At 43.6% G+C, this 25094-nt stretch overlaps 1 protein-coding gene across 1 annotated transcript; it reads left to right on the top strand.

The window, feature by feature from the left end:
* The first annotated feature begins 494 nt into the window (after nt 1–494).
* On the top strand, nt 495–24329 carry ARSF (arylsulfatase F). Its single transcript, XM_072744812.1, has 11 exons — nt 495–672; nt 1768–1829; nt 3199–3348; nt 4868–4989; nt 6586–6708; nt 8899–9322; nt 12249–12385; nt 17835–17969; nt 19636–19798; nt 23082–23203; nt 23621–24329. The coding sequence occupies exons 2-11, from the start codon at nt 1819–1821 to the stop codon at nt 23986–23988; spliced, it is 1755 nt and encodes a 584-aa protein (XP_072600913.1). The 5' UTR covers nt 495–672; nt 1768–1818; the 3' UTR covers nt 23989–24329.
* The last annotated feature ends 765 nt before the right edge of the window (nt 24330–25094 follow it).

Raw genomic sequence — 25094 nt, forward strand, 5'->3', positions numbered from 1 at the left:
GATAACAATGCCTTGGCTCTTCTACGCCCACATCCTTTCATCGTATGGGAGATTGTCTCTGTCTCGCTTCACTTGCTGCTTGATGGTAATCCACTTGGGGCATTGTGCTGAGAAATAGTATGTCCGTGAGCCCCCAAATTATTCCTCATAGCTCATCTTCCTGAACAGAATGGAGAAATAATGCTGGGGGTTGGGGAGAGATTGTATTTTCCTTCCTCTAGTTGGGTACACAGGTTGCCCCGAGGCAACGCTGGAGTTCCTGAAGTCATCAGAATCCAATGAACGGGATCAAGGGATCATTCCCCTGTAGGAGAGCCAGCCTTCTTGGGCTTGATGAATCATTTTGGTGGTAGTCACAGATAAAAAGTCTCAATTACTGCAGGGAAGGTTGCAAGGCTTTTGCTGACTAGGATTCCGCCCCCCACCGCCACACACCCTGGGCTTGTACAAGGAGATGCAAATCAGGGAGGCAAATCAGGATGCCTCATTTGTGTCTCACAAATCTGAAGCATCTGGGTGGGCAGAGGGTGGACCAGCCTCCTCCTTGCAGAAGGAGGTGGTACCAGCAGGGTGACATTTGGCTAACGAGTCCAGGTGGCTGTTGAGGAGGAGCAAGAGTTCAAGACTCCCTTCTTTTCTCCTGGACATCAGGTAGACCACATCACTTGACAGGTGAGTTGAGGAATCCTTATTAGGATGGAGCTTCTTGATTCTTCTTGCTTCTTGATTAGTTTCTGTTGTCATGGGCAGACTTGGGATTTCGGAAGCCTCCTTGGCTAGCTATTTCCTTTCCTTTTCTTTTCTTTTTGAAAAACGTTTATTTAATCATGAGAGACACACACACACACAGAGGCAGAGACACAGGCAGAGGGAGAAGCAGGCTCCCTACGGGGAGCCCGATGTGGGACTCGATCCCAGACCCCAGGATCATGCCCTGAGCCAAAGGCAGATGCTCAACTGCTGAGGCACCCAGGCGTCCCGGGTGACTATTTTCTAGAACCCAGTGGATCAGCTCAGGCATTAAGAGGTTGATTACAAACCAGTGTTTGTCTGAATAAGCTTCTCTCCTTTCTCTCTCCTTCCTTCGTTTCCATATCTTAGCCAATAGCTCCTTCTCTTGTGGTCTGTGGCATCTTGCTTTGGGTAAGACAGACCGATGAAGGAGGTGGTTCGTATTATGTCCCCAATATTATTTTAATTATAACGATGAGTAACAGCTTGCAGGTGGAAGATGAATGCTTGTTGTCTTTCATGGAAATGAATTTCACTGTAATATCCTGTGCCCATCCTTGTCCCCCCTCATGGGATACGACGATGAGCTATCCTAAAATCACCATAGAGCGGTGTGGATTTGTGCTAACGCAAAACCAAAGCAGTGGATACATTTACGCAACTACGCCTTTTAAGGTGACCTAAATTCATCCCAGGTAGACGTTCTGAGTAGAAGCTGTTAGGTTCAGCAGCTCCTCAAGACTATGCTGTCATGCAGACGTATATTAGGGTAGGTTTGGGGACTGAGTCAGTTAACTCAAGAGACACAAAGAAGCAGGTGGACCCCAGACCCGGTACAACCCGACCGAGCTCCTTGAAAGCAAAGAAAGTGAGAGCAGCAGAGTCCTTGATGGTGGAAGGTTCGTGTCCTGACAGATTTTGCAAAAACCAGTTTTAAATGTTGGAAGTGGAAATAGGGCTTTGTGATCTTGTGAGGATTTCACAATGGAGACTAATGTAATTAACACGAAGATAACACATGTTTGTGTTTTTCAGCACGTTTTTATCTCTGGCCAAGGAAAATAAGAAGGCACTCAGCGCCCTGTGATGAAGCTCAGGTGAGGGAAGTAATGAGCTATTTTGCAAATGCATTGAATGTAACAGACAATCTGGGAACACCCGTGAATTCAGCTTTACAGATAACTGGCATTCGATGTTATGTTTCCTAGATATGGTTGGGTGTAAACATGTACAGTGATATTCTGACGTCGGTAAGTCCATAATGAAATAGGAGATATTTTGGCAACTGATACATGTGAAGTGCGGATTTCCAACACAGTCGTATTATTTTAAGATACTGCAGATGTTTTACTAACATCGCATGGTGACAGGTGTTGCAGGGCTCTGGGTGTGGTGAGCAGAGCATAACATATAGACGAGTCCGACTGTCAAATCACGGTGCTGTGCCCCAGAAATGAACGTGACGCTGTGCGCCCACTACACTTCAACGATAAAAATAACAATAAATGAAATTTTGTAAGACCAGGACGTGGGAAAAGCACTTCAACCCACTTTGGGTAGATGAAAACACGCGCGTTGACTATTGTGATCTGACAACGGGAAAAGTCCCGGGCACACGGGTCCCAGTCTTGGGGAATAGGTTTGGGTAAAAGCAGAATGTTGCAGCTCACGCGGTCAGCATTGCTTCTGAGCATTTACGAAGGGTTCTGGGAGCACAGAGCGGGGTCAGCGACCACTTCTCTCCCCACTCCCAGAGGAAATATTTGACGTGGGTTTTGAAATATGGATAAAGACAAGATGCAGATGCAACTAATAGTTCAAGTGTCCAATATTCATTACCTAATAATCAAAGAGGGATCCAGTGGGAAGGGAATCATATATTTCTTTGAGAAAATGGGACTTTTACTGGGGTTGAACAGCATTGTGAAGGAGATTAGACTGCTCTTCAGAGTCCGGGCTGCTCCTTTTTCAGAATTTAGTTCTTCGCCAACATTCTCCATTCCCCTTTACCCTAGGATTACTTTTTCCTTGTTTTTCTGGCTGTTTTCATTCCCTTCAACCAAATGTCCCTTTGGCAAAGCTCTACGCCCACCCGCGTTTGAATTCTGTTTGCCGTGACGGAAAGTCAGCTGGCTCCATCTCCCAAGGACGTGACCTCAGGAGCCTTAATGCCTCTGGCCTAAGAAACGCTTTGTCTCTAAGCAAATGATTTCAGATTTCACCTTCTGGAAGAGCGTTTGGTGTATGTGAGCTGGAGACCCAGGAGAGGCTCCCTTTGAGCATCATGGGATGCTCAACTCCACAGCAGCAGCCACTGCTCAGGGAGAGAAATCCAAGAGGCTCACCTGTTCCTCAAGGGAGACGTGCCTGGTCTCTCATGAGTCCTGTTGCTTTCATGAGAAGGGGACAGTGCAATGGAACATAGCTCCTTAAATCATCCGTGCAACATCTGTGCTTGCTTTTCAGGAGCGTCTTCGTTGCTCTGTCTTGGATGTGTGTACTCTTAAACCCATGCCAGTCCCAAGAGGTACATGATGATAAGCCTAATATAGTCCTGATGATGGTGGATGACCTTGGGATCGGTGACTTGGGCTGCTTTGGCAATGACACAATCAGGTATGGCTTCGAGTTGAGTTGCGCTATTTCATCTGTTGTCTGGGCTTGGGAGCTTGATAAAGTTTTATGGCTACATCACGTGGAAAACCAAATCCATGGGTGGGAATTTGTCTTTAAAAGAAGAAAATAAGGGACACCTGGGTGGCTCAGCAGTTGAGCATCTGTCTTGGGCTCGGGAGTGATCCTGGGGTCCTGGGACTGAGTTTCGCATCGGGGTCTCCGCAGGGAGCCTGCTTCTCCCTCTGCCTGTGTTTCTGCCTCTCTCTCTCTCCGTGTCTCTCATGAATAAATAAATATAATCTTAAAAAAAATAAAAGAAAAGAAGAAAAGAATATTAGAATGAGGACAGTTTGGATTTGCATCTTGGGTCTGCACTTACTGGCGGTGAAATCTACTTCTGTGTGCCTTGCTTATCCTTCTTGTTGGCTGAGCACACAGGTGGGGAGTATACAGGTGTGCGTTCGTATGTGCAAAGCATTTAGAGTAGTTGCCTGCCACATAGTGAGCCCTCTGTGATATGCAATATTATGATGACCGACGATTTTTTTCAAAGACGCATGAATTTATTGGGAGAGAGAGAATGGGGGAAGGACAGAGAGAGAATCTCAAGCAGACTCCCCTTTGAGCATGGAACCCAACTCGGGGCTTGATCCCATGACCCCAAGCTCATGACCTGAGCTGAAATCAAGAGCCACTCACTCAAAAGACTGAGCCGCCCCGGCGCCCCTGAGGAGCGATGAGTTTTACGCATACTTTTTACGCGATGGAACTTGGTCACTTTATGCTTCCTAATTTTGGAACCCTTTTAAGGTGATAGCCTTCTATTTTAAGAATGGGCGCTCTGAAAGAAGAAAAGAACATACATGAAACCAAGCCTGGGCTTTGTGGTAGGCTCAACAGAAGCCCTTTATGGGAGTCGTGAAAACATCACAGCTTGGGAGCATGTCTTGGCAGGACAAAATTCCACTTTGATCTATCATATCTCTCACTAAGAAAGCTCATTACAATTTATTTGCATCCAGCCAGTGACTATTTCTCTTCTGTGGAAGTCTCTCTGATGGTCTCCAACCTGCAGGGATCTTTATAGGGAATGACAAGGCAGCGGTTGCAACATTTCTCTAGAGCGGGGACGTGAGTCTATAGAACACGTGCATTGAACGCGTTCTCGTGTCCGGAAGTCGCTAGGCATAACCAAGGTCTGTAAGTCATTAGCCTTAATTAATCAGTCCGCAGACGCGTATTTGTATATATATTTTAGAAGGCCAGGGCCGTATACTCGGTACACACCATATTGCAGAACCAAATTATATCAACCCTGCAATAGGCAACGACTGCCTAAAGCCTCAGCCGTATTTTTTTCCATGATGTGGGGAGAAAAAGGAAATAGGGCGCCGTGTGCAGTTACCTTTTTCTCCCATTCTGAGCTTGGGGAATCATCGTAAACGGAGGTGTTGGTTTCCCGCTCTGTCTGTGTCTCACCCCCTCCTCTCTGCAATTCCCTTTCTGTCTCTCAATCCAGGACGCCTAACATCGACCGCCTAGCCAGGGAAGGGGTGCAGCTAAACCATCACATCGCCGCAGCCTCCATGTGCACCCCAAGCCGGGCTGCCTTCCTCACGGGGAGATACCCCATCCGATCAGGTGTGTAGACGGGGAAGTCTCTGTAGAGACACTAGGATTCAACGAAATGATACGTAGCCAGTCCATTTTGAAAAGTCTGCTCCAAAATAGTTCAAACACGCACACGCGTACACACATGGTTGCATACACAGCTCTCGATGCCCGCGTGGAAACCACGGTTCCTCCACTTGACTCGAGCCCGCCGTGCGTGGCTATGTCCATTCACCCTGTGCATCCTGCGAGCTGGCTTAGGCAGGACTTGCCATCCCAGGGCAAGAATGAGAAGCTGTCTTGGAAGGAACTAATTGACTGGACGCGTCTCCACTAATCGGGTGTCATGAGGACTTACCAGAAGGGCTCAATCGTTTATCGCACATTTTAGCCGTTTGGTTTCTCCATCCGTCAATTGACCAGCCATTGGGCTGTTTCTGGCTTTAGGCTCCTATGAATAGTTCTGCTCTGTACCTGCGCATACATGTTTTTGACTCAACACGTATTTTTAATTCCTTTGGATACACACCAAGGGGTGGAATGGCTGGGCCGTATGGTTATATTCTCAAAGGTGATGAGACCGGTCATGTTTTATGGGCACAGATTCTGTAGTTAAGAGGAAGCAGAGCATACAACTCACAGGTCAGGATCTGTGTCCCATTCTCCGTCAAGACAGAAATGCCCCTCGTCCAGCTCCCGAGGGTGTCACATAACCTTGCGGATCCCATGAGTTTGACGATATCTTGCTTAGCTGGTGCTAAGGTGAGCTGGGTCCAATAAACGATAAGTTCTTTATCCTTTTTTTTTTTCTTACGGTAAACTTATAGGCTATTTGACTCTTTCCTTTTGCTCCGCACCGCACACGTTATGTAAAACTATTCAGAAGTTTTCAGAAGTTTTCAGAAACCAGAAGATGGTTTCCTGTAGAGGGCATGGTCAGCAAATCTAACTTGGAAGACCTTTCTCTCACCTCCTTGTATATGGTATTTAAATGACGGGAGGTCCCTCTCGGAAAGTCTCCACCTGACTTGTCTCTCCTGATTTTATCTGGAATTTCTCTTCCTTTTCACGTACTTTGTTTTGTCTTATTCAATTTTCTATCTGCTCCCAGATTTTGCTTCAGGGTTGGGCTGCCATTTTGGAAGGAAGCCAGGATGGGTTGGTTTAGGGAGTTCCTCAGGCTCGATAGCTGCAACATTTTCAATACACCCAGCGCCCTTGGAACTCTAGCAGTGGGGCTGGGAAATGTCCCTCTGTTTTCAGTCCTCTCCAGGGAACACCTGTTGGCTATTCTGGTTGGTTCTTTGGTTACTGGGTCCTTCAGAAACTGGTTTGCTTTCCTCTCCTGTAAAATGTAGGTCTTGGGCCTATGGTTGACATGTCCCCATGTACCTGTCACCTAGTTTTGTCATTAGTAATGTCCATGGGTAAGCAGTTTTCTTCGCTTATTGCTCTATTTTGGGGAAGGAATGCAGAGGATCAAAAACTATGCGTCAGGTCTTCTCAGATACCCCAATGTCAGCTCCTGAACCATCCGTGACTCACTTCCTCTTTAGCTGACAGGCACCTACTCACTGTGTGTGTGTGATCTGTTGTTTTTTGGTTTTGTTTTTTCATCCCACTCAGGAATGGTTTCTAACGCAGTGGATCGTGTCATCATCACACTTGGAGCCCCCGCGGGACTCCCTCATAATGAGACGACGTTTGCAGCCTTACTGAAGAAGCAAGGGTATAGCACGGCACTGATAGGTAAGAAGCAGCCACAGGCGTGACGTATTTACTATCAAGAAATAATATGTGTTGTTCTATTCTTTTTTACAGATTTATTTATTTGAGAGAGAGAGAGAGAGGGAGAGCATGAGTGGGAGGGGTGGAGGAAAAGGGAGAGGGAATCTGAAGCAGACTCTGCACTGAGCACGAAGCCCAATGCGGGCCACACTATACTCTGGTGGTCTTTCTATATTATTCTCTGCAGGCTCTGAAATCCTTCATATCATTCACCACGTATGAGTTAAGAACTGTGACGAGCCCTGTCAAGAACACACAAACAGCCTTATGCATTTCTTATGAAGTGTCAACTTTTGACTCCGTATCAATGTCTACACCCTATACCCATCGCCCAAATAAAAAAATATATATATACATGTTTTTAAAAACATGTACACCCTGTATCTGTCACCCAAATCAACATAAGGGGCATTTCGGTTGTCCCAGAAAGTTTCCACCGGCCCCTTCCAGTCTGTCCCCCTGGGTTAGCTCCCCCTTGCACCACTCCCACAGCTTGAGAGAGTCAATGTAGAGGAGACGATAATGGTGCTCTCTTTTGGCAATGGTTGAATCCCCAGTTAGTCTCCTAATTGCACTGCAGTGGGATGGTAAGAATCATGATCTCTAGTTAATTGCATTGCATCTTCACAGAATCATTGATAACTTACAGGCAGAAGGGATGTCTGAGAATAACCCATCTCCCCTAACTTCAAAGATAAGGTAATTGCTTCTTCCCAAGGATGAGAGACACAGGAGATGTTTTAATGCAAATGTTGCACAATACGATCAAATTTGTCAGCCTGTCTGTGCGTGTGTATTTTCTCAGTATAAGTTCTCTTGCTCACCTCATTATCATTAAAATGGAACCATCGATGTACAGATGTCTTTTTTCTCACTGCCAAAGATGATAGGCTTCAACTGATGATGACTAATTTGAAGCTAAACCTACTGTCCCTATTTGAGAGCCTGGGTTTCAACTGGCATGAAAATATCATGCTATTTTTAATCAATTTTTGTAACCAATTTGACATTGATAAGAGAAGAGAGTCTTAATGGAGGTCAGGGCAGAAAAACCTCGGCCCTAGCCTTGCCTCTCATCTGCTTACCCTCTCAGGTGTTCAGAGATGTGAGTATGTCCATCTTCCATGTGGCCCTTACTCCGTGCGGAGAACTATTAACATTTTAGTGGCTACACATGCCCATACTCTCTTCGAGTCCACATCCCAACAGGATGCCCGTGGATCTTTTTGTTAGCATTCAAGGCATGGCAAGTTTTATCAAATAAAGTTCAGTGAACTTTAGTGATAGACCTGGGGTTTCCATCCAGGGAGCTATCCAACCATCCATTATCCATGCTTGGTCCATCCTCCATCATTCCTCTATATCTATCTATCTATCTATCTATCTATCTATCTATCTATCATCTATCGTCATCATCATCATCTATCTATATCTATATGTTATCAGTGTACCCATCTATCCATCCTCATCTATCAATCTATCCACCTATGCATATGTGTACACATGCCCCATCTATCTTCCATCCTATCTATCTATCTATCATCTCCACCCATTCATTATCTATTCATCATGTGTCATTTATCTTATCTCTAGCATTTATCTATCTTTGTAGGCATAATTTACATTTATCCATCCATCTACTATCTATCATCTATCTATCTATCTATCTATCTATCTATCTATCTATCTATCATCTATCTATCTATCCATCTTCCCTGCTGTCCATCCATCTTACATCATATCTATCTCATTATCTATATCGATTATCTACCTACCTACTCACCAGTTTATCCACCAGCTATAATCTATCCTGTCTCTGTCATGTATTCATCTTTGTGCCTATGACTTTTTTTATCTTTCTCTTGAGGAAAAACTGCCCAGTTCACATCCTTGCTACAAACTCACAACTGTATTTCCCTCCCTTTATTTTTCATCCTATCTTGTCACTCACCATGAGTTCTTAACACAAATTTCTGTGAAGCAAAAGAGAGCGAAAGGTGAATCAAGTCCTGAAATCAGATTTTTAAGCAAAGGATAACTATTTGCTGCTCCATTTTTGTGCATGAGTCGTCTGTTTTGAATGAAGAGTGCTCATGTGATCTTCATGGTGTGTGAGCATACTATGCTTAATTTGTCTGTTTGTAATTTCAGGCAAATGGCATCAAGGCTTAAACTGCCAGTCCCGATATGACCAGTGCCATCATCCGTATCATTATGGGTTTGATTACTACTATGGCATGCCATTCACTCTGATTGACCCCTGCTGGCCAGACCCCTCTCGTGACACAGAATTAGCCATCGGGAGCAAAATATGGCTTTGTGTGCAGCTGGTCGCTGTTGCTGCACTCACTCTTGCCCTGGGGAAACTGAGTCGCTTGATCTCTCTTCGCTGGTCCCTCATCTTCTGTATGATTCTTTTTATTTTTCTGCTGGGCTACTTTTGGTTCTCCAGTTACAAATCTCCTCTGTACTGGGATTGCCTCCTCATGCGGGAGCACGATATCACCGAACAGCCCATGAAGGCAGAGCGAGCTGGCTCCATCATGGTGAAGGAGGCGATTTCATTTATGGAAAGGTAAAGATAATTTTAAAAGTCCATGTATTTTAAGGGGTTTAAGACAGAGTTAACAGAACTAGTATTTTTTAAAAATAAGAGGTCATGCTTTGAACAATACTGAGAAAAGAAATGGAATATCACTAGTTAGGACTAGACAATACAATACCGTATATTTTGGATGCCAATTGGACTCTTTAGGCAGTACCTAAGGGGGGGCCATCTCATTTGAGCTTTTGTTATTAAAATCACAATTTCTCCATTGGCCTTGAAATTCATATTTGGTCAGACCAAAGCAGGTAGACTCACACTTAGAAATCTGGCTTATTAATTTATGGTTAATAATATTAATACTTAATAATTATATTGTCTGCATATTAATGCACAGTGGGAAATGCATTTACCAGGAAACTAGATAGTAGAGTAGGTTGGTCACTGTGCTGTTTTCCTGTTAGGCAAAAAATCTCTTTGAGAAGTTAAAATCAGAAGGCTTATCATTGAGCATGAGATATGTAAAGGGTATTATTCAGCTGAGGTCAGTGGTGATCATTATAAAGCCCAATGCATGCAGAACAAAGTCGCTGGAAACTTTCCAAAGGAGCCACATTTATGGGCCTTCACTTTTTGAATCTTAAAAAAAAAGAGAGAGAGAATGTGAACACATTTTCTATTGGCCATTGCAACATTGACTGAAGCTTTATCTTTATCGATCACCATCCTGGGGTCTGAATGTCAGGGACAAGTTGATATCATTGATGATCACATATGTACAAGCCCATGATAAGAAATAAGCTAGTGGGCATAAATCCAGGGTGGTATCAGTCCAAACTGTAGGGATTTTCCAAGATATCAGGAAAGCCATACTTGAGAAGATATGTTGACTGAATCTTCAAAGGTGAACAAGGATGAAATGAAGAAGTGGCCAGGCATTACTGCACGAAGCTCAAGCACAAGGAAGATAGGCCCTCAGCTAATGAGGGCAGCACATAATGCAAATGCCACTCTGAAAAATTTGTGCTCTGATAAATGTCACAATGTCAAGAAAGGGGAAAATGAATTTTTAAAAAGTTGTGTCATGATGATCTGGGTTAAATGACATCCCTCCAGAATTCATGTCTACCTAGAAACTCAGCAGGTGATCTTGGGAATAAGGTCTTTGGAGGTGTCATCATTGAGGCTGAGATCATCCTGGGGTAGGGATCTGTAAGCTGGTGTGTTTGGCACATAGCACTGTTTGGTGGTGTAAAGGCTCTTGGGCAACTTGTATCTAGCTTGGTCCTTACCTTATAGCCAAGGTGGGCACAATACAAATTTAGAGTCTGTGAGAGATTAAACCATCTTTGCATTGTAGATGCAATGGAATGGCTGGTTTCATTCACGGCAAGCTCTTTATTCTCTGCTACTTTCCATATGCGCAGAAGCACAGATGTTTTGCAAAGGGACACATTAGCATGTTGTGAGGTGGCATTTATCACACCAAGAGCTCAAGATGAGATTCTATTCCATTCTGTGAGCCCCTTTAAGTCTGAAGACACCCTCACAGGGCTTACTGTTTACATTAGTACATCATGAACAAATACTGGGGTGTGAAAAATGTACTTCCGTCACCAAAACTTGCGTTGACTTTCAGAAGCTCTTTGTGATCCACAGTGGCACCATACTGAAAAGAAACGGGGACTATGAGGATTCAGAAGCTCGCTCCACTGATTAATAATGTGGCCATGAGCATGTGGCATAGGTTCACAGATGATAGAAATTGCTTTTATCTGGATTCTGAGTGTGTGAGTCTCCTATGGCTGCTGGAACAGGTTTCTGCAAATGAGAGTGGCTTAAAACAACACAAATGTATTATTTTATGGTACTGGAGGCCAAGAATCGGAATCTCACATTACAGGGCTAAAATCGAGGCATTGGCAGGACTAGCCCATTCTGGAGGTTCAGGGGAAGTCTGTTTCTCATCCCAGATTGGAGGAGCTGCAGTATTTCCTTGACGTATAGCTGATTGGTTGCATCTTTACTTCGGTTATCACTTATCCACACTATTTTTATCCGATTTTGACCATATTGGGGTCCCTCTTTCAAGGACCTTTGTGATTCAGAGAATTTGGACTTATCTCCCCATCTCAAGATCCTGAACCTAATCCCATCTGCAGATTACCTTTTGCTACATAAAGCAACATAGGTATCATCTCGATCCTCAGTACGACATGCGTCAGCTTCATAGTGATGCCATTAAAAATGCCAAAAACCGAGAAGCTTAACACAGCAGAAATTTTCTGAGCTTTTTGGTGGACATCAGTTGTGGAAAGATGCCATTCAACCCAGCTCTCCATAGCGCAACTTTCTTTTTTCATTTTTTCCTTCGTTCTTTACACCATGATATGTCATCAGAGTAGAAATTTCCCAAAGACTGTCATTTGTGCCGTGTGCTGCTCTGGTTAGCTGCTGACCTACATTCCCTGTGGATCATCACAGCTTAAAGTGGGCCAACCTCATTTCCTATGTCCTCACAGGATATCTGAAGGTGTGGAGACATGCTGCCAAGATGTTTCTGTCCATGCTTGCTTGGGGGTTGTGAAAGAGTTGGCATATCTAAGAAACCACTCCCGAGCCACCATCCCTTTGGGTCTGTCAGGTGTTACTGTGGCCTGAGAGACTTTATTAGCCATGGGAAGGTGTGCCAGGCAGAGCTGGATGGGCTTATGAGCTCCGTCGTGCCAGGTGGGGCTACTCAGGAATCTAGCTGTCCCACATGTGTCCTTGGGGAACAGTCCAAATGCTAGGGGATCCTGAGATCCACCCCAGCCTGGATGGTTTCTGCCCCATGTGTGCATTTGCTCTCTTGGGTGCATTGGGATCAGACGGACACTGTGTGACAAAAAAAATGATGTGATCTACTTCCCCACACTTTGCAAACTCATATGCTAAGTGATTGATGTCCCTCCAGGAACCGTGAAGGACCTTTCCTCCTTGTTTTTACCTTTCTGCACGTACATGTGCCTCTCCCCACAACAACCGAGTTCATTGGCACCAGCAAGCATGGCTTATACGGGGACAACGTGCAGGAGATGGACTCCATGGTGGGTAAGTGGCAGGACCTACAGAGATGGGAACTTCATGTTTTGATAGTTCAGGACACCCAGACATGGCCCCCAGGGCTGCCCCAATGATGTCACAAGTGGAAGTCCTGAGCAAAGTCAGCACAAAAGTACACTCCATGCTTGCCCTCTCCATGGAGCTCCCAGTGTTTCTATGGTACGTATATTAGTGAGCAAATCAGGTTCCAGTTTTGCGACAGGATGGCTGAAAAGCTCATGGGGCTGGCCTCGTGTGTTGGCAGGACAAAAGCTTTTGGTTATAACAACCTCCAAAAGTGGGATGTTGGCATGAAATAGATTTTAGTAATCAGAGAAATAAGACTGACCAAGGCACCTGGCTGATTCAGTCGGTTGAGCACCTGACTCTTGGTTTCAGCTCTGGTCGTGATCTCTGGATCCTGGGATTGAACCCTGTCTCGAGCTCTGTGCTCAGCACCAGAGTCTGCTTCTCCCTCTCCCTCTGCTCCTCCCTCTGCTCTCTCACTCTGTCTCTTGAACAAATAAATAGGATCTTTTTAGAAAGAGAGAATTCAAGCCTGAGCAAAGGGAAGCCAAAAAATATTGTCAATTCACAGTCTTAAAAATATAGAAAACATTTAAAAATTATTTTTTAAAAATTTTAAAAAGGATTTTAGTTATTTCTTTGAGACTGAGGGAGAGAGAAAAGAAGAGCCGGGGGAAGGAGAAGCAGATTCCCCCACTGAGCAGGGAGCCTGATGTGGGGCTGCATCCCAGGATCCCGGGATCGTGACCTAAGCCGACGGCAGATGCTTTACCACCTGAGCCATCCAGGTGTTCCTAAAAATTATTTAAAATATAAATACTATTTGACTAAACATAGGCACATATGTCTATGTTTCTGTAAGCACGTGTCTGTGTGTGTGTGTGTGTGTGTGTGTCTGGGTGTGTGAAGTATGTAAAGAACGCCAAGTCAGGATGTCATCACTAAAACAAAGACCACAAACGAATCCTATTTGCTTTAAAATTTTAAATCAAGACAAAATTAGCGAACTAAGTGAATATAACAAATGATGTGGCATTAATGCAGCAAATAAGGTATTCCAGGTGGGGTTTGATCCCCGTGGGATTTTTTTCCGTGGTCCTCAGGTGATGACACACCTCCCCATGGGTGCGCTGAAGCTTTGCAGACATGCTGGGTATTTGAAAGCCATATTTTCAAAGAATGTGCCTGAAATTCATAAGCCATTAGGACCCATGGGTTGGATATGTTTGTCTGTCCAGGCAGAACTGAGCTTTCAGGAGAAATAATCACCTGTTTCGACATGTAATTTCAGAAATACTAAGAATACAAATTACTTATTGGGTCCTGGTTGGGATATCATACTAATACATTTGTTAAAGTGAACTTTTAATGGTTAAACAGGGGGATCTATTGATCGAATAAACGGCTTGACTCATATGACATGCACTGCTCCGGCGTGTTCTGGATTGATCCCCATAAACATTCTAGGAGATGGGGATCATACTCATCCTTGTTATTCCCCTTGGAAGATGAGGAAAGAAAAGCATGAGATATTGTGGGCAGGCTCCAGGTTATAGGTCATGCCCCGAGGAGCCAGAATTAGACCCACTCACTCCTATTCACTAGCTCAGGGGTGCTGGTGGAGGGTCTGACAGAGATGGACAGAAATGAGGAAACATGGGGATCCCTGGGTGGCGCAGCGGTTTGGCGCCTGCCTTTGGCCCAGGGCGCGATCCTGGAGACTCGGGATCGAATCCCATATCAGGCTCCCGGTGCATGGAGCCTGCTTCTCCCTCCGCCTGTGTCTCTGCCTCTCTCTCTCTCTGTGACTATCATAAATAAAAAAAAAAAAAAAAAAAGAAATGAGGAAACATGGCTAGGTTCTTCTGAAACATTCCATAACCCCTCAGACTCCTACAGGCTGTCATTTCACAGGTGTTGGGAAAGCTTCGGAAACTCCCACCTACCCACCCTCCACCTGGCTTCCTCCTTCCTCAAACCCAGATGGAGGCATCCAATGCAAATGACATTCCCTACCTGACCCAGGGGAAATCCTCTGGGGCCTAATTAGTCATGCGTCCGACAGGAGTCTTGGTGAATTCAGTAGCTCAGAGCAGGTTCCTCCAGATTGGGAGGAGAGGGTGAGTGTCCAAGGTGAGGCAGACAGATAAGCCAAGGCAGCAGGAGGAGAGGCTTGGCCGGACCTGTTTGCACAAAAGTGATGATGTCTAGGATTGGGATTCTGGGCTGCTTGTGTGCGAGGTTGTGCAGGTGCACTCGGTGGCTCCCCTGGACAGGGCTGCAGGAGCCCAGGAGACGGCCAAAGTGTCTGAGAAAGTTACCTGTACACGCAAATACCAAGACACGTGTATGGAACGCATATACAAAATGTTAGGTATGATACGTCTATTTCCAGCATCACAGAAATCTCTAGGGTTTCCAACATAGACAGTTCTATTCTTTACAGGTGTCAAGTAACTTTGAGAGAAGTTTAAAAAATAATTAGGTAATGGGAAGCCTGGGTGGCTCAGCGGTTTAGCGCCGCCTTCAGCCCAGGGCCTGATCCTGGAGTCCTGGGATCGAGTCCCACATCGGGCTCCCTGCATGGAGCTTGCTTCTCCCTCTGCCTGTGTCTCTGCCTCTCTCTTTCTCTGTGTCTTTTATGAATAAATAAATAAAATCTTTAAAAAAATATTAGGTAGTGCCCATGGAAATGATTAGCACCCGTCTAGCAGCAACTGAAATGTGTATATGTGTACATATATATTTGTACTATACAGAATCTATAATATTTGTGCATATTTGTCTTATGTAATATCTATAATATATAATATAATAAACAACGATAATATATAATATATATACACCATATAATAAATATATAATGTAAATTTGTATGATATAAATCCGATGACTGTATAAATACATTCATATCTATACATTTTTATATGATCTTTTTCAGTTGCTGCTAGAAAGAAACATATTACATTTATAACAAATTCATTTTTATATAAAGGTGTTATGCATTTCCATGACCACTATGTAATTATTTTTTTTAAAATCTCTTGAAATACTAAGAATAGAAACATCTGAAACTAACTTCGTAACAATAAAATATATGATTATCTATGCTGAAAACTGAACTCTAATAAAACAAATATTTGTGTACATATTGCATGTTATAATTACAATTATATTATGTATAATATATAATATAGTTACATTATTGGTAATGTATTATATTATTAATATATTATCAATACATAACTATTAGTATATTTTCACATATTGTGTTATGTAATTATAGATTATATACAGTATTATAATTAATAAGGCACATTACATAGTATATACATATAATAATAGTTTTATTACACTTTCTAGGTTTCTCGAGATAGACAATTATGTCCATTAACAGTATCAACTTCAGGTCTTATTCTAAGTCCACATGTATTTAGGTTTTCTGTTAATTTCATTAATCAAATAATCTTAAAAATGAGTAATAATAATAATGACAGAAAAAGTCTTCTTTTATAACTTATACTAATGAAATAGTTTCAATATTGTAACTTTAAGCATGATATTGATCAATGCTTTTAACTGGCTCTCTTCTCAATGTTTTGAGAGATTTTTAAAACAGTTATTAATTAGGACAGCCCGGGTGGCTCAGCGGTTTAGCGCCACCTTCAGCCCAGGGCCTGATCCTGGAGACCCGGGATCGAGTCCCACATCGGGCTCCCTGCATGGAGCCTGCTTCTCCCTCTGCCTGTGTCTCTGCCTCTCTCTCTCTCTCTGTGTCTCTCATGAATAAATAAATAAAATCTTTTAAAAAATTATTAATCAGGTACTAACCATGACAATACTTACATGCTTGCCAGCATCAACCTAAATATATACTTCACATATATAATATATAATATAAACTATAATAATATACTATGATGTATACATATGTCTTTAGTAATAGTATATCATGTTCTATATAATATAACATGTGCATATATCAGGGTATGATATTATTGCTAGTATACTATCTTAATACATAGTATAGTAATAATATAAATAATAATATAGGCATTGAGATAATATATAATTTATTGCGATAATTAAGTATGCCCCTAGTATAGAATAAGCATAATATAATTATACTGTGTATACTCTAATATCTATGTACATACATGTCTATCCTAAAATATTTCTGTTAGAAATATGCACCAAAAGACTTTTCCTCTATATTAAAAATATCCCATTTTAAGATACAGTAGGTGATAGGTATCATTCGTAGCAGATCCAATATCAACAACCAATATATAGAAATATGTTCAAAAAGTAAGTGATCTTGTTGAATCCAAGTAACTCATAAGAGAAAACCTTAGCAAGTGGAAATATACCAGATCCTGGATGGGAATGGTGACTCATGAAATATTCATGATTCCAAAATTAATATCGAGGCTTAAGGTGATTCTAATGAAAATATTAATTACTCTTACTTGGGGTGTGCTCCTTACTAAGATGACGATGAAGTACACATGGGGAAAGAAAGTGATAAGAAACGAAATTGCCCAAGGACGTCTGATGGGAAGCCAGTTAAGAGAAAGGATCCAGATACACTTTTATGGTTGCAAAGAAAGTGCTATCAAAATTAAAACTTACAACACTGAACTACACGCAGAAGTTTTGATGTTAGATCAGGGAAGCAGAAATAGATGACCATGGAGATGGTCCAGTTAGGAGAAGATCCAAGGAGGGAAACCAAGTCAGAGTGGCAGGGATGGAATATATTGGGTAAAGTCGGTGTTGGGCGTGGCTTTGTATCCTCCAAAAGAAAGGTCCATGTACTAACTTCTGGAATCTCTGAATGTGTCGGTATTTGGAAATAGAGCCTTTGCAGATGGAATCGAGTTATGGTGAGGTCTTAGGGTGGGTCCTAACGCCATGGGACAAATGTGATTGCAAAAGACAAGGCACGCTCCTTGCCAAAGGAGGAACTATTGCCAACGATGTGACATGTTTTCATACCTCAATACAGGAGTCTGTATAAACCAAGAACAGAAACAGCGAAGTCCCCAAAGAAAAACCAACAAGAGCTAAACATAACTTAAAGTTAAAAGTGTGAATGTTGGTGTCTGCATCATAAAATAATAAAAATAATTATTATTATGCAATAATGATGTAACAAGGGATAATAGTAAAATAGTAAAGGATAAATCCATTTCCACTCCTAATTTAACATATTCATCTGTCCAACAAAGATGCTCTTGAGGAATTCGGAAAACGTAGCTCTCCTTGAGCTCACACACCACCCACCGTCAGCAGGTGCATCGTCGATGAGAAACAGTTCGGCAGTGACTCCCGTACAAACGTGCTGCAAGTTGGACTAGCGTCATAGCCCAAAGCTCATAATGACTTCCATTACATGTGTCCCCCCTCTTTTTTTTTTTTACTATTTCAGGCAAAATTCTTGATGCTATCGACGATTTTCATCTGAAGAACCGCACACTTGTCTACTTTACATCAGACCACGGAGGGCATTTGGAGGCACGGGTGGGCCACTCTCAGCGTGGTGGGTGGAACGGAATATACAGAGGTGAGGAGCGGGGATCGTGGGTGGGGTCTGGTTGTAAGTCAGCTCTCCTGGGCTCACGATAATGGGAATCCATAAAATGAACAGATGAACGCAGGGAAAGGTGAAAAAGTGCATTTGACTTGAGTCTGGGTGAAATAAAGCAGGGGTCTGATAACCAATGAAATGGGCCTAAATCTGCCAACATTATGAGAGAAGCTAGCCGCCCTGGCAACCCCATGAGATGATAAAGCATTAATGAAACCACATGCCTTTATGGGACTCTGCCAATGAATTGAATATGTACCAAGTCATTGATTACACATGTACAAGGCTGTTGGTAGAAGATCTGATGTGGTAGCCAGAGCCAAGACGTCAAAAACCAGAGGCTCCTTGGTGACTAAGGAAGTGTTGGTGCTCTCTTGTCAAGATATGACTTAGCACACAAAGTAGCAACCCTGTCTTTGGTTTCATAATTGAATGCACAGATACCAGCCCCGTATCCTGGTGCAACATTTAGTCCATGAAAACATGTCCCGTTAGCCACCGCATTGGCCCGACCCATGACGTGTATCTTGATGTGTTTCCAGATAAGAAAATCATCTGGAAAGTGTTCAGTGCATCTTGTCATATCCACTGAAAGAGATTTCAAAGTTTCCTTCCAGAGGAAAATATAATATTTGTGCTTTCCCACTGAATGCGAAACAACCGAGCCTGTATTTGCATGAATGAGAATACAGATTCAGCAGGGAATAATGATTTTTGTGTGAATGGGATCATCTTTGCTTCATTCTGGAGGCAGAGTGTGGGTGTCTGCTCTCTTAGGGCTGGCACAAGTAAAGTGCATGCTTAGGAAAGCAAGTATATGCCATGAGGGAAAGCGTTATTACTGAAACTCTATTTTTACCTATGAGGACATTAAAAAAAAAAAGAGAATATCTCCATTTCTCCATCTGGTGTGATTGACACTCCAGTTGGAGCAATCTAATGAAGTAATAAGTCTCCATTAAGCCTGTAGGATGGCCATTCCTCCTGCTTCGCTCAAGGGGACCCTGGCCTATGCCTGTTGTCCTGCGGTCATCGTTGACTCTTGGGTTCATGCTCTGTAATGGCCTGGTTTGCGGTCATCGTTCATGTAGAACCACACGATTCTGTTAAGTTTATTTTCAGGGCGCTGGACTCAGCAGTGAACAAAACCAAAGAATCACTGCCTTCGTGGAACTTACATTTTGGTGGAGGGAGGCACAGCAAGAAAAAGAGAAGAGTGGGTCAATTCTATGATACGTTGGAAGATAGTAAATCTCCAAAAGAGAGAGAAAGAGAGCAGAAAACCTTCTAGGGCACAGCTTTTATTTTAAAGGCTGACGGAGAACTTTGGAGCAAATGGTGTGAATGTGGTTGGGGGATGAAGCAGCTGTATATGCAGGATAACAGCACTGGGAGCAGACAGTGTAGCCAGTGCACATGCCCCATCTCAAATACAATGAGTTATTCGGTTAAACACCCGTCAGCAGCCCAAGAAATAGTAATTCCATGGATGTGTACTGCTGACCCCATCAGGACTCTGTACAGGGTCGGTCCTGAATGTGTTGTCTGTATTGATGCTGCTGTACATTTTTTTGTTGTTTTTTTTTAAGCAGTCTTGCCACCCCAACGACTCTAACTGGCCCTCTGTTGCCTCACCTCGTAGGTGGGAAAGGCATGGCCGGCTGGGAAGGTGGAATCCGTGTTCCGGGACTCATCCGCTGGCCGGGAAGATTGCCAGCTGGGAAAGTGATTGAGGAGCCTACCAGTTTAATGGATATTTTCCCCACGCTAGCGGCCGTATCAGGAAGCTCAGTCCCTCAGGACAGGTGATAATCGTAACCCCTGTTCACATCATCTCTGTTCTCAGAGTATTTGGGACAAAAGCCACAAAACTCTAGCTTAACAGGAAGTTTAGCTTTCCGTATTGAGCATTATTGGTCTTATATGACTACGTGGCACATCCTAGATACTCTATGGCTTTCACTGGGGAGAAAAGTGGACACAGGGAGGTTTGGGGATGAGGATGTGGCTGGTAAAATGCTCATCCGTGTATGAGAATAACGATTCCTTGGACTGGACTGTGCAAGGTCGGGAAGGCTGACAGGAGGGTAAGGCATTCCAGGGCTACTTGGAATTCTGTTGTGACTATTTTGAATTCCAGCAGGAGGACAGCCTTCATATGGCACAGTCCCAGTCCCTGGGAACAACCAACCAAGGCAGACTTGCGGGTGACTTTCTGATAGTTTATTGCAGCGGCTCCAACCCAACACCGCTTGTCCCTTGTAAGCCCAAAGACTGATTCTAATGTTTCCTTCTTCATGCAATGGAGCTTTCTGAAGTCTTTCTGAACCAAAATAGAGTGGAGCCCAAAGCAAATTAGAAACAGCAGCAAAGAACGATCTCCTCTTTTTTTTTTTTAACCTTTGTTTTAGCCAATAATAGGATTTATTGATAATTTATATGAAATAAAACAAAATACAAGTCCCCTATGCTAAGAAGTATATTTATCAATTTTGGCTAATTATCCATTTTTTAAAAAAATAGTTATGTTAGTGGAAATGTAGTTTTTTTCAACCAAGCCAATCATAGTCATAAAAGTAACTTTCCTCGATCTCAGTAGAGTCTATGGACTTTGGGATGTTGCTATAGTCTGTATATTGGACTCATAAAAGGTCGCGCAGAATTACAGTCTCAAGAAATAATGTCCTCTGAGCTGTAAGGTTTTCCTTCATATAATCAATCTGGTTTTTTTTTTTTTTTCCAGAATTAGCTCTAAAAATGCCCTATCATTACTACCGGCACTTTTTTAGTCTTTAATGGAAAACCAAGGTGAAGGACTCTGTGAGATTCTAAAAGCAAAGTCGGCTCTTAGGATGAACGTTGCATTGCATATTTGCATAGAGGTCTTTGTGTAGACATCAATGTTGTATTTCTCTCCGGTAAATGCCCAAGAGTGGGGAATCTGGTCTATTATCAATATGGGTTGATATATGTTTATGAGAAACTTGTCCTATTGGCTTTCAAAATGGTTGCCCCATTTGGCATTCCCACCATATTTGGTATGGCCATTCTTTTCCATGGTAACCATTATAATAACTGTGTAGTCGAATCTCATGGTGGTGGAAATTTGTGTTTCCCTCACGACTAACGATGTTGTCTATTATAGAAAAAAAAAAAAAAACATTTCTCACTTTCTACAAGACCGTTCTGGGATCTTGGTCGAGATTGCATTTGATCTATAGATCGGTTTGTTAAAAATCAGGATCTGAACAATTTTGAGTCTTTCAATCTATGAACATTGTTTATCTCTCCTTTGAGTTCTGTTATCACGTGTTTTGTAGCTGCAGCACACAAAATTTTGGTATTAAAAAAAAAAAAAGATATCCTTGGTGCCCAGCCTGGGTGGCTCAGTCAGTTAAGCGCCCGCCTTTGGCTCAGATCATGATCTTGGAGTCCCGGGATTGAGTTGGGCTCATTGCTCAGCGACTAAGCTTCTCCCTCTGGCACTGCTCCCACTGGTGCTCTCTCTCTTCAATAAATAAAATCTTTTTTTTTTTTTTAAAGATATCCCTCCATATCCCATGTCTTATGATGCTGTAGTAAGTGGTCTTTTAAAAAATGGAACTCCCAATTGTTCATTGCTGAGATATAGAAATAAAATTCTTTTTTTTTTTTTTTTTGGAAATAAAATTCTAACCAAAAAAAAATTATATACTGGTGACCTTGCCTAACTTAGTTCCACCAGCTTTCTAAGGGATTACCAACACAGGCAAGCATTGTATCTGAGAATAAACACAGTGCCATTTCTTTTACCATCATTTTTAGGATCATGTGACACTTATTGTATTTTTTATTACAACTTCGGTTTTATTTTTTCTAATATGATAGAAGGTCCATTTTCTAATATAACTGAGAAAGCATAAGATTTTTTAGAGATTCTTTTTTTATTTTATTTTATTTTGTTTTTTTTATTTATTTGTTTGTTTTAAAGATTTTATTTATTTATTCATGAGAGACACACAGAGAGAGGGGCAGAGACACAGGCAGAGGGAAGAGAACCAGGCTTCATGCAAGGAACCCGATGTGGGACTCGATCCCAGGAATCTGGGATCATGTCCTGAGCCAAAGGCAGATGCTCAACCCGCTGAGCCACCCAGGCATCCCAAGGTTCTTTTTAAAAATATGTTATTTATTTATTTAGAGAGGGTGTGCACCAGTCGGGGGAGGGCAGAGGAAGAAGGAGAGAGAATCTCAAGCAGAGATTGAGCCCAATGTGGAGCTCGATCTCACAGCCCTGAGATCATGACCTAAGCTGAAATTGAGAGTCGGACGCTTAACGACTGAGCCACCGGGCGCCCCTTAGAAGTTCTCCCTTTCAGGGGAGCAAGGCAATTGCAGATGAAATTTTGGTTTGTAAAGTCTTCCAGGAATGAGCTTTTGAGAGCTGCAGTGCTCTGTATTTTTTTTTTTTATTTTTTAATTTTTAATTTTTATTTTATGATAGTCACAGAGAGAGAGAGAGAGAGGCAGAGACATAGGCAGAGGGAGAAGCAGGCTCCATGCACCGGGAGCCCGACGTGGGATTCGATCCCAGGTCTCCAGGATCGCGCCCTGGGCCAAAGGCAGGCGCCAAACCGCTGCGCCACCCAGGGATCCCTGCAGTGCTCTTTAGATGGACATGCATTGACACACTCCTCTGTCTTGATTTTTCTTTTTCTCTCTCTTTTTTTTAAGACTTCATTTATCTATTCATGAGAGGCACAGAGAGAGAGGCAGAGACACAGGCAGAGGGAGAAGCAGGCTCCCTGCAGGGAGCCCTATGTGGGACTCGATCCCAGGACTCTAGGATCATGCCCTGAGTCAAAGGGAAGATGCTCTACTGCTGAGCCACCCACGTGTCCCTCTTTCTTGATTTTTCACTGTAAAAGCTGAGGTTTATTTTCTGGATTTCCCATGACAATGTAGCGTCCATGACACTGTGCACAGATTTCCAGAAAAGTCAGCACGGTGCTCTCCGGGCCCGGGAAATGTCATGGAATGCACTGACCATCCTCCCAACAGCCACTTGGCCAACCTCCTTTGCCTGACGTCCTTTGTGTGTGTCTGCAGGGTGATTGACGGCCGGAACCTCATGCCCCTGCTTCAGGGTGAAGTCCAGCGGTCAGAGCATGAGTTCCTTTACCACTACTGTGGCGCGTTCCTTCACGCCGTGCGCTGGCACCCCAAGGACAGTGAGTACACCAGCCCCTGCTCCTTGCGGATGCCAAGATTAATGTCACTCAAGTCCGTTCTCAAAACTTTGTTCCTTTCTCCCCCTCCCCCACCTCCAGACCAGTCCTTCGATTCTGGGGTGACCGCTGAAAATACCGTCTTGGAAAACTTTCCAAGAGCCACACTCTTTAGACAGGGGAGGGTATCTTGAAGAAATGGCCTATTTTGAGAAGCATAATGAACGGCTGCTTCCAAGCGTGCAGAAAGTTCTCCTAGGGGATTCTGATTTCTTAATACTGAATTGTAAGGACTGAATGATAGTTAGCATTAACCCGTGGGCCAAGAGAAAGACCAGGACACATGCTTGAGACGGTGGAAGAACACAAGGTCGGTTGGCATGTGGGTTGGCTGTCTCTGACGTGGCTCTTCTTGTCCAGGTGATGCAGTGTGGAAGGTTCACTACGTGACACCCGTGTTCCAGCCGCCAGGAGCTCACGCCTGCTTTGAGACCCTCTTTTGCCGATGCTCCGGCAAACTGGTCACCTACCACGACCCTCCTCTGCTCTTTGACCTCACCAGGGATCCCTCCGAGTCCACACCTCTGACACAGGACACAGAGCCCTTGTACGATGTCGTGATCCAGACCGTGGCCAACGCCGTGAAGGAACACAGGAAAAGCATCCTTCCCGTCCAGCAGCAGTTGTCCGAATTGAATTATGACAGCCCGTGGCTGAAGCCCTGCTGTGGAGTGTTCCCATTTTGCCTGTGTGACACGGAGGGAGGCACCTCCACTGTGCAGGCATAAGGGGAAGCAATGATGGAGATCGAGCAGTCGATGTTAGCCAACATGGCACCTGCAAAATTTCGGGAAGGAACTGGAGAGCCAGTGGGTTCGTCTACCATTGCAGGATGACTAAATGCCCATTGGTTGTGACGCGATCGTTAACTTCTTTTCTGCTTTTGGTGACGGGTGTGTATCTGAACCTGTCTTTCGGTGCTAGAAAACACGCGATGGCATCCATTTGTGCCATTGTCTCTGTTGCTCTCCGAAGCAAACGCTCCCTGTAAGGTCCTGTGTGCATCTAACTGGTTGATGGGGAACGGGGGAACGGAAAAATAGCCACCATTAAAGCATCATAACTGAAATTACGATTGAACGTGAATTGAGTAATTGCCATCTGGGTAACTGAATAGTTGACAAAATAATAATGGATTAAATCATGACGCAGTGAAAGGAAGTAGCCTAAAGTAGCCGTTAAGCCGACAGAAAGGATTGATTCTCACCCACAGATGAAACCGAGTTGAGAATAGTCCATCAAAAGCTTGGGAGGGACCCCTGTGTTGATTTTGCCCTGAGGTTGCGCCACTACTTTGATGGAGGCTCTTCTCCGTACTGCGCCGCCGTGATTCGGGGACGACTCCTTACATGAGTTTGGGAGGGGGCTGCCCTAACAGGTCGCCGCCAGCGTGGTGGCTTCAAACACAGAGATTCATTCTCTGTCAGTGCTGGAGGCCTTCAGCCCAAAATCAAAGCATCCCTCTGAAGCTCTGGGTAGAAGCCTTCACTGCGTGGGTGTGTCCCACCTGGTGGCTGCCAATGCTTGGTGTCTCTTGGCTTGTAGACACACCAACCACTCCAGTCCCTCTGTCCATCTTCTTGTGACCTTCTTCCCTCTCTGTGGGTCCACCTCCAAATTTCAGTCTCCTTAGAAGGACTCCCGTCATTGGATCTGTAGGACATCATCCCAACATCTGCAAAGATCCTATTTCTGAATAGGAAGCATTCACAGGTACCAGGGTTTAGGATGCCAACATATGTTTTTTGGGGAAGACCATTCAATCCACTACACTCCTATGTAACAATAAAGTATAAGGGCCTTGGAAATTGTTGTGTAACTTGCTCAGGAGAAC

Source organism: Vulpes vulpes, chromosome X (genome assembly GCF_048418805.1).
Source record: "Vulpes vulpes isolate BD-2025 chromosome X, VulVul3, whole genome shotgun sequence".
NCBI classification, from domain to species: domain Eukaryota; kingdom Metazoa; phylum Chordata; class Mammalia; order Carnivora; family Canidae; genus Vulpes; species Vulpes vulpes.

Excerpts from the sequence above, each read along its gene's own strand:
- ARSF (XM_072744812.1), top strand. Across the intron at positions 17,970-19,635 it reads GTGGAACGGAATATACAGAG|GTGGGAAAGGCATGGCCGGC; the intron begins GTGAGGAGCGGG and ends CTCACCTCGTAG. Across the intron at positions 19,799-23,081 it reads AGCTCAGTCCCTCAGGACAG|GGTGATTGACGGCCGGAACC; the intron begins GTGATAATCGTA and ends GTGTGTCTGCAG.